The sequence below is a fragment of the Nematolebias whitei genome, chromosome 14, assembly GCF_014905685.2.
Source record: "Nematolebias whitei isolate Nwh7 chromosome 14, NemWhi1, whole genome shotgun sequence".
NCBI classification, from domain to species: domain Eukaryota; kingdom Metazoa; phylum Chordata; class Actinopteri; order Cyprinodontiformes; family Rivulidae; genus Nematolebias; species Nematolebias whitei.
The window spans coordinates 47,210,882-47,227,609 of NC_056511.1; the positions used below are offsets into that span (position 1 = coordinate 47,210,882).

General features: G+C 41.9%; 1 protein-coding gene across 1 annotated transcript in view; it reads right to left on the reverse strand.

Moving 5' to 3' along the window:
• Positions 1-16,728, reverse strand: part of usp25 (ubiquitin specific peptidase 25) — a gene marked incomplete in the record, with an annotated part of 317,087 nt that overhangs the window by 144,410 nt on the left and 155,949 nt on the right. Inside the window, 3 exon segments of the mRNA XM_037688164.1 lie at positions 2,187-2,338; positions 3,777-3,850; positions 6,022-6,098. Coding sequence (XP_037544092.1) covers positions 2,187-2,338; positions 3,777-3,850; positions 6,022-6,098 — 303 coding nt within the window.

Below are 16,728 nucleotides of genomic sequence, written 5' to 3' on the forward strand. Positions count from 1 at the left end.
ACACACACACACACACACACACACACACACACACACACACACACACATAAAATACTTAATTACACACATTTGAGTAGATGTAATAAATTACTTTAATTCCTGTTTAAATGCAATTCATCCTGCCATACCTGCAGTGTCTTCAGACTTTGCCAACAAATTAAAAGTTGAAGCTTAATCATTAAATTATCTGTGTGTTAGATTTATTAATAAATCACATTTAAACACTGATTGTACCAATTAAATTAAATAAAAAGTAACACACACGTTCTCTATCACCGTCATTAATCAGATAAACAAACAAACAAACAGCTTCAACTACAGACAGACTGACGTTACGTTTTCTCTCTTGAAACAGAACAATGTGTTAAATTGTAGAGACTCACCTGCAACACATGAAGAGTTGTATCAGCTGCAGCTCCTTCCTCCTCCTCGTGACTCCGACATGTTTACGTTTCATCTCCGTGGTTCTCTCGTGTCGTGACGTCACTTTTCAAAGCAGCATGTTGCTCAGTTTTTATCTTTGTGAAGTTCTCCCACACTTTGGAGGACTTGGGTCGAACAGTTTTCGCTGCGTCGGTCATTTGTAAAATTTACTTAATTTCCTTTGAAAACAGCCTCTGCTCTGCTTCCTCCTCCCCCTCGCTCTGTTCAACTCGCGCTGCAGAGTTTTTTATTTTATTTACTTTATTCAGTCAGTCAGCATTGACAATGAACTGCAGGTGAACAAAACGGCTCCGCAGCGCCGTGAAAGACGCATAATCGCGCGACACAACAAATCGATAATGAAATTCGTTGCCAACGCTTTCAATCATTGATTTTTATTGATTTTATCGATTAATTGTTGCAGCCCTAGACTCATAACTCCCTGTCTCAGCTCATCGGAGCAAGGAATTTCAGCACAGATTGGACTTTCAATCCCTTGGACACAAAAACAATTAATAACAACACCTTTCAAGCAATTTATGGACTCTTAATGACTGATTCTGCTATATAACCAGATGTAATCATTGTTTTGGATTGTGCATTAACGCTGTTCCCCTGCAAAACATTAATTAAAGCAAAGCATAAGAAATAAAATCTGGACTATCATTTCACCACTTCATGTTCATGGATCTAAAAAGCATGGTTCAATTTTAATAATTTAGGGAGGTTTTAACGGTTTTCTCAGCTGTGAATATTAAGACAACATCCTAGAATCCTAATCCTGGATTCTAAACAGAACCAGATCAGTAAGAATTGCAGTTCTACAAAGAAGGTGAGCGACTGTTAATGTGAGTTTCCCTGTGGACGATGATCGAACTTCGGCTGCTAGGTTGGACGAGCCACGGGGTGAGATAAGGGTGTGGCTCACAGATGGAGGTCGTCAACAAGTCTGGGTGAATCACTTTCACACACAGCCTAAAGCTGAACTAATCTAATATTACTCTGGGTAATACTCAAGTATTAGACTTAGTTCGTTATACCCCTTAGAGGAGAGGCTGCAGTGGGGGTTAGCCATAACCAAAGTGGTAAGTCCACTGGGTAGAAAAACATTCTATTGTTTACATTGTTGATTAATCTTTTCATCTTGTCACTTACATAATTTAAACAAAATTTATGACCATTTCAATAGAAAAATCATTTCTGAATCGAAAGACACAGAGATTCTCACCCCTAGTGGGTAGTGACTGAAAGAATGAGATTGCAGACACAGATGGTTAAAATGAGTTTCCTCCACAGGGTAGCTGGACCCTCCCTTAGAGCTAGGGTGAAAAATTCAGTTATCAGGAGAGACTCAATAGTAGAAACGCTGCTCTTCCACGTCGAGAGGAGCAAGTTGAGGCGGTTCGGACATCTGGTAAGAATGCTCTCTGAGCGCCTCCCTAGGGAGGTACTTTGGGCATGTCCAACTGGGAGGAGACCCCAGGGAAGACCCAGGACACGCTGAAGAGACTATGTCTCTCGGTTGGCCAGGGAATGCCTTGGAATCCTCCCAGAAGAACTGGAAGAGGTGGCTGTGGAAAGAGATGTCTGGACCTCCCTGATCAAGATGCTGCCCCCACGACCAGACTTCAAAAATAAACAGAAGATAATGGATGGATGGATGGATGTTTGCAGCTAACCATTAAGGAAGGCTGTTCTGTATTCACTAAATAATACATGTGATTTTAAACTCGATTTTTCAAGAAAAGATATATGGTACTGACCTCTTGACCAGATCTGGCAGAATTCTCAGCTGAGTGCAGAGACTCAATCTCCCCCTCAATCATTGCAGCCTCAAGACATTCATGGAGGTCTTTGAAGCCATTCACCTGCAGGGGATACTGTCCAAACATCTCAGTGTTCTCAAATTTTTGACCTGTAGGGAGGTATAGGGATATATATATATATATATATATATATATATATATATATATATATATACACACACACACACACACACACACACACAAGGTTATAAGGCAGAAATAAATGAGTGTCATGAAAGTTATTACGGTCAAGAAAAGGTGACTCTGTAAAAGATTAGGGTTGAAACAACATTGGACAACCTTATAATGGTCTGTTATTATGCAACATATTAATTGATCCACACTGGAAATGAAAGTATTTCCACATTAAATTCCTTGAAGACATGCATATATCCTGCTGCCTTTTATGTCATAGCTGACTAAGATCAACTTATGCTGGGTTTTGCTTTGTGTGTTACCTGTTGTTCTGTCTGTACAGCACTTTGGTTGGCCTTGTTGCTGTTTTAAGTGCTCTATAAATAAAGTGGTATGGTATGAAAAGGGGTGGAATTTTAGCCATATTGATCAGTAGCACTCAGTAGTATGTCTTGCTAATGACTCTCAAAGCATCAGACTTGACGCTCAGTAACTACACATTTAACTGACCTACAGTCATTTTTGTGTTTGCTAAGGTCAAAAAGGTGTTCACCATTTTGAAATGGGGTGATTCCAAAAGTTAAACAATCATAAATGTACAGCCAATGATGACATTATGAAATTTTTATTAAAATCTGTTCAGTGGTTTGTGAGATATTTTGCTAACAGACAGTTGACTAATAATAATGGCAATGAGTGCAAGTTGGGCAAGACTGTCAGCTGCCCTTTCACTTTCAGTGGCAAGCTATATCAAATATTCCTGCTCTCTGTAAAGATGTCTGCAAAGGAAAAAATCACCTTTAATTTGCAAACTCACATAAACAACTTTAAGAGACTGAAAAGGGGTGGGGTGTATTGTAGGATAATAAGGAGACACAGCTTTGTTTAGCTGATGTATGCTAAATGTTTGTTCTTTAAAAATTTTTTTGCCTATTTGGCTCTTTTGTATTTGTGATACTGAAAGATCATAAATTATTTTTTCCATTTTTGCACTCAGTCATTGCGGCTACTTTAAAAACAGCACACGATTTTATAAACCAAAAACTGATGACAGTCTCACCACTACGAGAAAAGAGGAGTGCTTGCTAGCAGACATACTAGATGAGACATTAAGGACATTTAACGGGAAGCAGAACCCACTGGTTCAGCTTTAGGTAGCTCTGGGCCAGTATTGTCGTGCATGATAAACACAATGTCAATCAGCTGTCAAGGTCTTCTACAATCAGTGCAAATGCTCTGCTGTTCTGCATGGATCGCATCTCATTAAGGCAAGATCACCTTTCATTACTTGGGGCATGGACTTGCTTGCTTTGTGGATGTTAATATGAAATCATGCCCAAGCTTTTATTTCTCTGTGATCTTCCAGCTCACCTCTTCTTCTCTTAATTATTTAAATTGAACACCACATATTACCTTCTAATACACCCACAGCAAGAAAGCGCCCATAAAAAAGCTCCACCATGGGGTTCTTTGGCTTCTTTCCCACGCTGAAAAATAAATAAGCAAATAAATACATACATATTATAACAATCAAGCTGTTAATGCTCCATTGGGTCTTGAAATTAAGCCCCCCCCCCCCCCCCCCCCAAGTCACAATACACCTGACATCTGTCCTAAGAAGTTGTTAATGTCCAGAACATCCTGTGGATGTGACCACTTGTGAAAACTGGTTTTAGTTATGTCTTGCATCTCTCCACCACATATAAATGATAGTACAATATAAAAAGATGTTTTGTTGTTTTTACGGTAAATCTATTCAGCCTATATGATCAAAATGATCAAATGCAAAATGTAAAGTTGTTTTATTTTAATTAATAACTAATCAACAACTAGCTCAGTGGTTATCACTAGCTCCTAGTGGGGGCACTGTGCCATGGCAAGGGGTAGCCTTGATAGCTCCTTTTTTAAGCCCCAAGAGTTGAAGGAGAACCTAATGTTTAGACGTTGTTTCAACTCACATTTGTGTGTTACACAAGCCACATTCCTAAAATGATTTGACAGACAGCACAGCGTGAAGAACATGCTCACTCCTCCGTTCAGCCAGCACATGATAGTAGTAGTTATGATGATGAAGAGAGTCTGTCTTTGTTTATTGTGGGGAAAAAAAAGGGGGGAGGTGTCTGGGGGGGGGGGGGGGGGGGGGGGGGGTAGTTAGTAGTTATGCCACTTTTGCACTGCTCCTACTCAGCCCCAACTCAGGACCGGTTCTGGAAGCGTGTCCAGAATCCAAAATCCTGCTAATGAACTTTTAATGAACTTTAGTTCACCATTAAGAGTGAGAGTTCTGCGATGAGTTAAACTCAAAGCAGTCTGCTCCTCAGATAAATAATGTTAAATTATTATTTTATATATGAATGTTTCTGTTCAGTGCGCTGAGAAGACTTGTGTTGGGACATGGCGCTATATAAACTGAATTAAATCTGATGAACCAGATCCTACAAAAACATTTATATTTAAAATTCCATATTTTCTTCATCATTTGATGTATTTGCACTCATTTTTTATATGTGGTTTTGTTTCTTGTATACAGATTTTATTGTAGTGATTTAAGTGATGATCAGTGATCAGTGTTATTTCTCACCTTACTGACTTTGTCTATGATAGAAAGAAAAAGTTGGCAATCCTCATTTGAAGAGAGAGGAACAATCAAACAGTGATTTAAAGTGTAATGCTTGTTTAGTGATTTGTTCATCTGTGAGATAGAATAAATTTGAACCAAAGACTGTATCTCTTCTTTAAACATGTCTGATGGAAATATTCCTGAGAGATCCAATAATTGTCTTTTTATGATTTTTCAGCTGTTAACTTTAATTGACAGATTATTTAATAAAGTCAAAGTGAAAACAGGATTTCATGATAAAGCCGGCACCGTTTATTTATTTTTATTCTTAACTGCTTAAAAAAAAAAAAAAAATTATACATAAAATGTTAAAAAAAAAAAACGTTTCCACCCTCCGTCCCGGACTCCCGGTCCTCCCGCCTGCCAGGGCTCAGAATCCGGCCTTTGTGAGCAGGCAAGGCCGGGGCTCAGGGTGCGGCCTCACGTGCTTCAATGGGTCGGCAGCTCGTATGATCTTCTGCGGTGACACCACTCACTCGAATTTTGTCATCGGTCACCAAACACGAACAATGCCTTGAATTCAGCATTAAACACGGCGTTGTCATTATTGTTTTAAAATCTTAAAAAATACATCCAGCCGCTGCTCCGCATCCAGAGAAATTGCAAATGGTAGATCAGTAAAAAGTTTCTGCGATCCAGTGACTCCTCCCCCTGACCAATCAGTGTCCTGCATTCATGATTCGGTCCCAACTCAGTTCGCACGGTCCCACCAGAGAAGCAGAGACCAAACAAGGTCCCGAATCAACTAAAAAGTACTGTGGAATAGCGATTTTTCCGTGGAAGGATGAGTAGAGCCAGGGGCTCAGTAGGAGCAGTGCAAATGGGGCATTATTCTAATGACATACAAAATGTGAGATTTACCACACTAGCCTAAAATGAGTTTAGCTACCAGGGGAAAGTGAACAAGAGTCCCTACAGATCCCCGAATCCTTTAAAGCATGTATACTGGAACATCTGTAGTCAAATGTTTCCTAAAAACATTGTTTTAATATTTTACTTGTTAACATCGTTCTACTGGATCTAGATGGCTGATATTACCTGTCTTCTTCAGCCTTCATCTGAAAGGCATCCTCCAACCAGTCCAGTAGCTTGTGGGTGAACTCACTCACATCTTGCTGTTAGAGACACACAAACATTTCCATTTCAACATGTATAACATGTTGACCGCAACATCAGGACTTGACATGTCACAGAACTGAGCAGAATTATGACATCTGTCACACTTCAGTGACATAAAAATCAGAAGAGATGCAACCGATTGTTCAGACAGGTTGCTTTGAAAACCATCAAGCATCAATCCAATTTAGGACCACATGTGAAAGTGAACTGGGTCTGATTACAGAAAAAAACGAGTTGTGACATTCATATATATATATATATATATATATATATATATATATATCAATTATAGGCTACATATGGGCAAACATGTCAGATTTAGACAATTTTACATGCAGTGTGAACATAGTGTAAATAAAGCAACAGAATGCTTTGGTGTGAAAGTTTGCACTGAATTAAGCAAATCTGAAGTGATAAATTTGCAACCAGGAAGCATATATGGTGTAAAAGGTAACAGAAGGTGATGGAAACAATTTTCTACAGAAAAATATCTGCCATTCAATATGTTGAGGAAATTTATTTAATTACTTCGGAGCAGCTGACAATCGTGAGAATGGAGTACAGAAAAAATGTTCGATCCTTTTGAGCTTTCACCCTTTATCTCTGTTGAATTTGTAAATGCAAGCAGCCTGTTAGAACAGTAGTCCCCAACCTTTTATGTGCCATGGATTGGTTTAATGTCAGAAAATATGTTAATGTTGATAATGATGTTCCTACATGTCTCTGTAGTGTTCTAAAGGGCTAGGTTAGCTTTTTAGAGCTTCACTACAATTATTTTTAAATAACGGGTTCTCTCTTTTTCAAGCTAATTACAGCCATGTGACGGAAGTACTGTGCGTAGATGGTTTAATCAGTGACATGAGACGTTAATTTTCTTTGACCCATCAAAATAAATGTGGTAATTTATTAACAGAATCAAAATTTAACATCAAAACATTGTACACTTGATTAGACTGGTCTGGTTCTGATTAATAAAACGTGGCACGTTTACTTAATAAAAACAACAGACATTTCTAAAGGCATCTGGATTAATTACTGGCAAGATAGAAGAGTTTTAAAGATGGGAAATATGGAGGAGTTTAAAGGGAGATGTTGAAGGAAGATGTATGTCTGTAAACCAGAACAACATGCTCCTTTTTAACGCAGTTTGCCCGCGGTACACTTCGCGTGAAGCTCGTGACGACTCTTTACCTTGGCAGAGGATGGGTCTGCTACGGTCAAGAGGTCCCTGGCACGCTACCTTTCAGCGTCTCCTCAGGGCGGCTGCGACTCGGCAGAAGTCGTGAGATACTCCGTTCTACAGAACAAACTTCCTCAAAAGTTGTAGGGCATTCGACTGGTGAGAGTCACAGCGAGGCGCCGTGATCACAGCAAAGATGGATGACTCCATTAGACTGGAAAACTGAGTCCGAAGTTCCACTCAGCAGTGGACAAACTCCAGAACTCCAGAACTACTAGAGCTGAAGAACAGAACTTCACTCCAGAACTACTCCACAAGACCCCAGAAGACCCAGAAGACCAATAGTTCCAGGAAGAGTCGACTTTTAAAGAGTTCTGCTTCCGGTCACTTTAGTAAGTCCTGATTGGTTGAAGCAACCAACAGGGGTGTGGTTCTAGTGATGTCAAAGGGTTTTTACAAGTCAAGAAAACAGCAAGAATGTTTTAGGAACAGACAGAGAAATGTTTTGGCGAAGTGAGAAACACTGCAGGTGCCAGTTTTCTTATTTACTGTCTGAGAGTTTTAAAAACACGACAGCCCGTTCTAACAACTTGTTCTTGACTGTCTCAGACTTTTGACCGACATCACTCTTTCTCATTTCAGACAGAAGATCAAAATGCATAATTACTTTGTAAAATAGACATTTAACTTGATTTCTAATTTAAATGAGGATTAAAAAATCATTAATACTGTTTCACAGTTGATTTAAAATGAGTGGTTCACTTCAACATTTAAAAATGGCATGAACTAAACACACTTTTGATTTATCAAGATATTGTAAAATAGTAATGATAAAATAAAAGAAGAGTGTTTTTTCAATTGATTACTTCAGGATACAATTAGAAAGTCTGGATGAGCTAATTTGTAATTCTGGATTCAAATCAATGAAATAACAGTTCCTGTCCCATGAAGGTCTTCAGAGGCAGGTTTTGGTCGGAGGCCTAGTCCACTACATCTCTGTGTGAGTGCAGCTACAGCGTGCGCTCTCAGGACATTATTACCTGCAGTGTTCCCTCAGTGAGGACTGAACTAGACAAAAGGACCTTCTCCTACTCCACTCCTGTTTCCTGGAATATCTTACAAAAAGATTTGAAGCTCTCGACTTTGACCTCTCTAAGTGGCTTTAAGAATCTGTTGGACTCCTGGCAGGGACCAATGCAGACATGTTCCTGTTTTTAGTTTTCTACATTCCCCTTATAATCTAGCTGTTTCTGTTACTTTTTTTGGTATCTTATTTGTATAAAAAAAAAAAATTAAAAAAAAATCTGTATGCTTTTTTATAAACGTCTATTTCCTGCATTCCAGTGTGTTTTACAAAGTTTTACTACAGTAGATTAACATGAAAAAAAGATGTAAACTCATTCCTGAAATCTCTGCCTGTAAAGCTGTAGCTCTGCATGTAAGAGGCGTTCACTTAAGGACAAATTGAGGTTGCTGAGTGGTCAATTGCTGACGTGTCTACTGGACTGACTGACAGGTGGGTCAAGGATTTGACTACTGCTAAAACAAACAAAAAAAAAAGCAGATTTCACTAGCCCATTTTAAGACTGTCATTATTTATTCCATCTATCCACCTATCCATCCATCCATCCATCACCTTTACCCGCTTCTTCCTTTTCGGGTTGCGGGGGTCGCTGATGCCCATGTCCAGCCATCACTGTGCGAGAGGTACACCCTGGAATACCTGGAGAAAACCCACACAGCAAGGAGAGAACATGCAAACTCCTCTTAGAAAGGTCCCTGGACCGGGACTGAACCAGGGTAACCTGCTCGCTGAGAGGCAGCCGCCCTAACCGTTGCAACACCCTGCCTCCCCCCATTTATTCCATATTTATTAAATATTTGTGCAAAATTTTGATGAATCTAATGTTTGAGGACTGAATTTTTTTACACAATCCTAATGATGGTTTCTTTATTTTTCAGGGGTGCCGAGTTAAAATGTAGGAGTGCTTGAGCACCCCCAAAAAGAGGCTAAAGCCATCACTGAAGCCTGTTCATATTTATAATTTACTTTTAAACACTGTATGTGTGATTTGTGTGTATTAAGTGCAGGATCATTTCTCATCCATTAGTTGTTTAGTTATAATACCCGTATATCCCACACCGGGGTCAGCTGAGCCTCGTCATCCTCCTTCCTGCTCCACGCATTTTGTGCCGTGTCAGCAGCAGTCCTGTGTCGTTAGCTGCCCACAAACTCAAAGGATCAGACTGAAATTGGTCAAAGGAGGTCCGACAATATTGAAAAAGAGCAGAGATGGTGGTGTGTAAAGAAGCTCAGTTTGGGGAGCAGTAGGGCTTAATTTGAGCCGCATCCTACCGGAACAAGATACAGAAACTCTCTTATTTTGATAGGGTACGTTCCAGCAACTGTTTGCTTGGATTTGGAAACTCAAATCTCCACCCCTAAAAGTCCAAAGTCATTGTGCATATTTATTTTTGATTATTTATTAAAAATACAACAAGAGGAGCTATTGCCCTTGGCCCGGTGGACCAAGTCTGTGGCGTGGATGAGTGGATGTTCCGGCTGCAGCACGCACACACGCTCCTGCCCAGCAGAGATGCAGACAGCATGTCCCGCAGGGATGAAGCGTTTTCATCCAACACCAAGTGGAGGAGTTTAAGTATCTTGGGATCTTGATCACGAATGAGGGAAAAATGGAGCGTGAGATCGATAGACGGATAGGTGCAACGTCGGCAGAGAAGCAGGTGCTGTACCGGTCTGTCATGGTGAAGAGAGAGCCGAATCAAAAGATGAAGCTCTCAATTTAACGGTCAATCTACGTTCCTACCCTCTTCTATGGTCATGAGCTTTGGGTTGTGACCGAAAGAACGAGATCACGACTCCAGGCAGCTGAAACGAGTTTTCTCCGCAGGGTGTCTGGGCTCTCCCTTAGAGATAGGGTGAGAACAAGGGCATCAGAAGCATCCATAATGTGGGGGGGACACAATGATGCGTGTAGGAGGGCATGCATGCATGCATGCGCGCCGGAGAAAATAAAAGGTGTTCACTAGTGTACAAAAAAGCAGCATTTCACCTAGATTTCCTTTAATTCCACACATTGAAAACATGTTTCTCACCAAGTTTTTGTAAATTCAGCTGTGGGTTTTAAAGACATTTTAACTTTAATACACTTCAATACAGAGCGTCAGGTCGGCACCATCTGTGTTTATAGAGAAATAAAAAACATCACCACTAGACATTTTTACTTGTGTTCAACACTACTCATCTAAATGATCTAAAAAATGTTAAATCTGGTCCTCTGGACATTCAAAAAAAACAAAACAAAGCAAAACAACAAAAAAAAAGTAGAAACGTTTCGTCTCTCATCCAAGAGACTTCCTCAGTCTGAGGTGCTGTATTCAGATCAGTCTCTTAAATAGCACCTTCGCAGAGTGGATCAACCAGTTTTGCTGCTGACAACCAAAACCAGCTGATCACATGCTCAAGAAGGACCATCAGCCTAACAATGGATCATTAGCACCTGATGGCTGTTTACTATTCACAGAGGGCTGAGTGATACTAGCAATCACAGCATTGTAAGAGGGGGACAGTTGAACACGTAGGCCTCCACCCCTGTTTAATGATGGACGGTTTCTTTTCACAAAGATGGCCTCCTTTACTCCTCTCTCAAACCATCGTTCCTCTCTGTCCAGGATGTGAACATCTTCATCCCTGAAAGAGTGACCGCTGGCCTGGAGACGAGTGTAGACCGCAGAGTCCTGGCCTGATGATGTTGATCTTCTGTGCTGGGCCATCCTTTTGGCCAGTGGCTGTTTTGTTTCCCCGATGTAAGACTGATCTCAACCCTCCTGACACTGAACAGCATACACAACATTACTCTGTTTGTGCCGGGGGATTGGATCTTTGGGATGAACCAGTCTTTGCCGTAATGTATTTTGGGGTTTAAAAGCCACTGGGACATTATGTTTAGAAAATAAACGTCTCAGTGCCTGCCTCAGCAATGCCAAACCACCACCTTCCAACATCAGTAGAGAGGAGAGGGACGCACTCACCACTCTTAGCAAGGACAAAAACATCATCATTCTCCCAGCAGACAAAGGAAGGCGCACAGTGATTTTGAACCAGAAAGACTATCATGAGAAAGTTATGACACTCCTTAGTGACTTAAACACTTATGAACCTCTGAAAAGAGATCCAGGAAGTGGTTACAAGAAGAAATTGATAGATTGCCTGAAAATTTTGGAGCAGGACAAGGCTATTGACGGTTTTCTGTACCACAGACTGTACCCAGGGGAGGCCACACCTAGTCTGTATGGTTTACCTAAAATCCACAAACAAGGTGTACCTTTAAGACCAATTGTTAGCATGATTAACTCTGTCACTTAAAATGTTTCCAAATATCTGGCGTCTGTACTCATCCCTTTAGTTGGCAGCTCAGAACACCACATACAGAACACCATGGACTTTGTGGACAAGGTGAGGGATGTCATCATGGAGACTGATGAAACAATGGTCTCTTTTGATGTCACATCACTCTTTACGTGCATTCCTGTTGATGATGCAGTAGAGGTGGTCAGTTTAAGATTAAAATCAGACACCACTCTGAGCAGCAGGACCACGCTTTCCACAGAACTCTTGAAACTGTGCCTGCAGTCAACCTACTTCACATATGGGGAGCAATATTATAGGCAGAAACATCGGTGTGCTATGGGGTCTCCAGTTTCTCCTATTGTTGCCAACCTGTACATGGAGGAAGTAGAAAAGAGAGCCTTGACGTCCTTTTCAGGGACACCACCAAGTCATTGGTTCAGGTATGTTGACGACACCTGGGTTAAAATTAAACCTCAGGAAGTCCAACATTTTACTGACCACATCAACTCTGTGGATAAATACATCAAGTTCACACGAGAAGATGAAAAAAATGGCAAATTGGCTTTCTTGGACTGTGAGGTCTCAGTCTCTGATAGAGGACATTTGCAAACCGAGGTGTACCGCAAACCCACCCACACAGACCAGTATTTGCAGTTTGACTCCCATCACCCTTTGGAGCACAAGTTAGGAGTCATCAGGACTCTGTATCACAGAGCAGACAGCGTCCCCACTAGCTCAGGAGCCAGGCAGAAGGAGAAATCCCACACAAGACAGGCTCTAGAGCAATGTGGATATCCTAACTGGGCCTTCCTAAAAGCAGAAAAGAAACCCAAACAGGACTCCAGTCAGCCAACAGGTGAAAAGGAGGAACCCAGACCCAGACCAGTGGTCATTCCATATGTTGAGGGAGTATCAGAGAAACTGAGACATTTATTTTCTAAACATAACGTCCCAGTGGCTTTTAAACCCCAAAATACATTACGGCAAAGACTGGTTCATCCCAAAGATCCAGTCCCCCGGCACAAACAGAGTAACGTTGTGTATGTTGTTCAGTGTCAGGAGGGCTGTGATCAGTCTTACATCGGGGAAACAAAACAGCCACTGGCCAAAAGGATGGCCCAGCACAGAAGATCAACATCATCAGGCCAGGACTCTGCGGTCTACACTCATCTCCAGGCCAGCGGTCACTCTTTCAGGGATGAAGATGTGCACATCCTGGACAGAGAGGAACGATGGTTTGAGAGAGGAGTAAAGGAGGCCATCTTTGTGAAAAGAAACCGTCCATCGTTAAATGGAGGTGGAGGCCTATGTGTTCAATTATCCCCCTCTTACAATGCTGTGATTGCTAGTATCACTCAGCCCTCTGTGAATAGTAAACAGCCATCAGGTGCTAATGATCCATTGTTAGGCTGATGGTTCTTCTTGAGCATGTGATCAGCTGGTTTTGGTTGTCAGCAGCAAAACTGGTTGATCCACTCAGAGAAGGTGCTATTTAAGAGACTGAGCTGAATACAGCACCTCAGACTGAGGAAGTCTCTCGGATGAGAGACGAAACGTTTCTACATTTTTTGTTGTTTTGCTTTTTTTTTTTGAATGTCCAGAGGACCAGATTTAACTTTTTTAGATTTTTCTACCTGGATTATTGAGCATGCATCAGGAAATAATATGAATGATGCAGAAAATATTCAGACCATAAAACGCCACAATTCAAATGGGCAAACAAACCCGACGAGGTGGCCCAACTGCAGTTTGAGTTGGGCTGAGGGGGGCTCCAGCCCCCCAGTGAAGTAGGATGGATGCTCCCATGGGAAACAGAAGCTGGGTCCAGAATCAACAGGCCAAAACAGAAACAGATAATTCGCAGCAAATAGCAGAGCGAGCTGCCAGAAAATCCTCCTGAAGTGAAAGGCATGATCCAAGCTCGTTTCAGGTCAACAGGGGCCAACAGCATGATCCGGAATAAAATTAATTATTATCCAGGTGAGTTTGGATGGAGGCCTGTAGCAACTCCGATACACACTCCGAACTTCTCTCGAGCACCACACAGCCCTGCTCCTTCACTCTGCTTCTCCTCTTCTCTGCACAACACCTCCGCACCCGACAGCACGAGAGGCACACCCGGTGAAAAACGAGACTGACCGGAGAGGCTGAAGTCGACACTGGTCCGGTCCGATTCTGCTCCAGTCCGGCTCCGGCGCTCCACAGCACGAGAGACGAAGAGGTTCAAGATATCCCTGGCCCGGTTCTGCTCCGGTCCGGCGGCGCTTCAAAGCACCAGAGCGTCTCCTCCAGGTAAACACAGCAATTCCACGGAGGTGGACAGTCCTTCATTAAAAGTAACGGGCTGCTCACTGAAGCTGAGACCGGCTCTGTTGAAGACAAAAACCCCCACAGCCACCTCGGTTCGGTTCTGGTCCAATTCAAGGGTCACAGGTACACTTCCCCCACACCTATGGAGACACCACAAGGGCCAGCCCAGCAGAAAACCAGCGAAATACCACCCGGCGATTTTTGTCGGAACCAGGTAGAACCACAAAGGTCCAGATAAGAGTTTGTTGAGGTCCAGAGAGAGAGATAAAAAACACCGGACCTTTGTGCGACGACTCCCCGGCTCGAGGGGTCACCTGGCCTCGGGTTTCTGCTTATTATAGCCTCCTTAGGTCTGTAGTTGAAAACAGACTGGTCAGCAATACATTCCCCAGCAAAATTTTTATTTTTTCTCTTGTGCTCGAGGATGTGCTTCTGATATGGCAGAATTCTTAAAATAAACACCTGTATTTGGATGATTACTAGAAAGAATATAGAAGAAGAATACCTAGAGATGACCATATGGAGCTGTTATGGTTAAAGATAGGGATTGATAGCTTTTTAGAATAAGGCAGTGATGGAAATGTGTTTTTATAAGTTGAGGGACAAATAAGAACCTTAGGAAGGTATAGGGAAATATAACATTATAAATGCCATGTATATTTGTTGCATGAATGATGTTGGAGTGTGAGTGAGTCTCTGCTGTATGAATGATAGTGTGTGTTTGTTAATGTATAACTAATGTGGGTTACTTTACAGATGTATAAGATTGAAAACTGATAACTAGCAGCCATCTAGTACAATGTCACTTAATGAAATGAAATGTACACAGACTTATAAAACCAAAGACGGAAGAAAAAATCATCACATTAGGCATATAATTGGTAAGTGACCTTTTTATATTAACATATATTTATTTAAATAACTTTTCAAGACCAACAGGTACAGTTCAAACTGGCAGCCCAGACAGAAAACAGAAATCTCTGCACTCAAGTTGATAAAAAAAAAAGGGGAATCCCTGCAGTGTTCTGGTCCTGATCTTACTTCTTCCAGCAGTATGTGCAGATTTTTGCATATCCAGCTATGGGGGCATCAAGCTGAATTACACCTTGGGTGAGGCAACCACCTTCCGGTTCGACCTGTGCAGTATCATAGCGTGTGGAAAACACCAGGCCAGCTGGAGAGGGTATGATCTTTATTTGTGTATGATGGCATTTAACCAAAAAAGATGTATGGATAAATCGCATGCGCTGGAGGCCTGGTGCCCAGTCTGAAGCTCAGTGATCGCCTATACTGGCCCATTTTGGACCTCAGACTACTCAGCCACGTATGAACAGAGATGCTTGTAGAGGGTCTGGCTGAGTAATTAGGACCCACCTCTTTAATGGCCAAACAAAACTGTATGGCACTGGACATGGTATTAGCCAAAAAGGGGGAGCCTGTGCTATGATTGGAGAAAAATGTTGCACTTTCATCCCTAACAACACTGCCCAAGACGGATCGGTGACCAGAGCACTGGAGGGACTGAGAAGACTGAGTAAGACCATGCACGAACACTCAAGCAGTGAGAACTCCTTAGAAGAATGATTTTCAAATATCCTGATGCTTGCTCAATAATCCAGGTAGAAAAATCCAAAAAGTTCAATCTGGTCCTCTGGACATTCAAAAAAAAAAAATAAAAAAAAAAAAATGTAGAAACGTTTAGTCTCTCATCCGAAAGGCTTCCTCAGTCTGAGGTGCTGTTTTCAGCTCAGTCTCTTAAATAGCACTTTCTGGGTCAGAAATGACCACCGTCGCAGAGGCGTGAGGTGATGTCCTGCTTTCCTCCTTAAAATGAACAGCTGCCTCAGGGGGGTTTCCAGGACATGCAGAGCTACACCTATTCAGAGATGGATAGTTAAGAGTAATGGTCTCTTTCAGAGTCAGAGTCAGAGTCAGAGTTTCTTTATTGTCATTCGCACCTCATGTGGTACATGTGGTGGAGCGAAATTATGTACACGGGGTCCCAGTTACATCCAACAATAAAATGTATAAGAAAAACAGTAATAACATCTAAGATATGAACTAAGAAAAACATCAACTAAATATACACTAAGCACTCATAACATAAAAACATTGAACATCACCACAAACATGAACATGAGTCTGTGAGCAGATGTGCACGCATGAACACATCAACATTGAAACAGATCAGCAGCAACATGAAACAGATCAGCAGCAACATGATATGGTTTTTCACAGTGATTATTCTAGTTAGAGATTCATGAGTCTAACAGCCTCAGGGTAGAAGCTGTTCCTCAGTCTAGTGGTTCTACACTTAATGCTCCTTAACCTCCTTCCTGAGGGGAGTGGGGCAAAAAGTGTGTGTGCTGGGTGGGTGGGGTCCTTCATGATGCAGGTGGCCCTCTTCCTGCATCTGGAGGTGTAGATGTCTGTGATGGTGGGGAGACTGACTCCAACAGATTTCTGTGCAGCCTTCACCACTCTCTGCAAAGCTTTTCTTTCTGCAGCTGTGCAGCCTCCATGCCACACGTTGATGCTCGAGCACAGGATGCTCTCCACTGCACACCTGTAGAAGGAGGTGAGGACTGAGCTTCCCAGACCAGCTCGCCTCAGCCGTCTGAGGAAGTAGAGTCTCTGATGAGCTTTCTTGATCAGGCTGGTGGTGTTGTTGCTCCAGCTGAGGTTGTCATTCATGTGTACACCCAAGTACTTGTAGCTGGAGACCACTTCCACCGCAGATCCTCTTATGTTCAGGGGGGTGTAG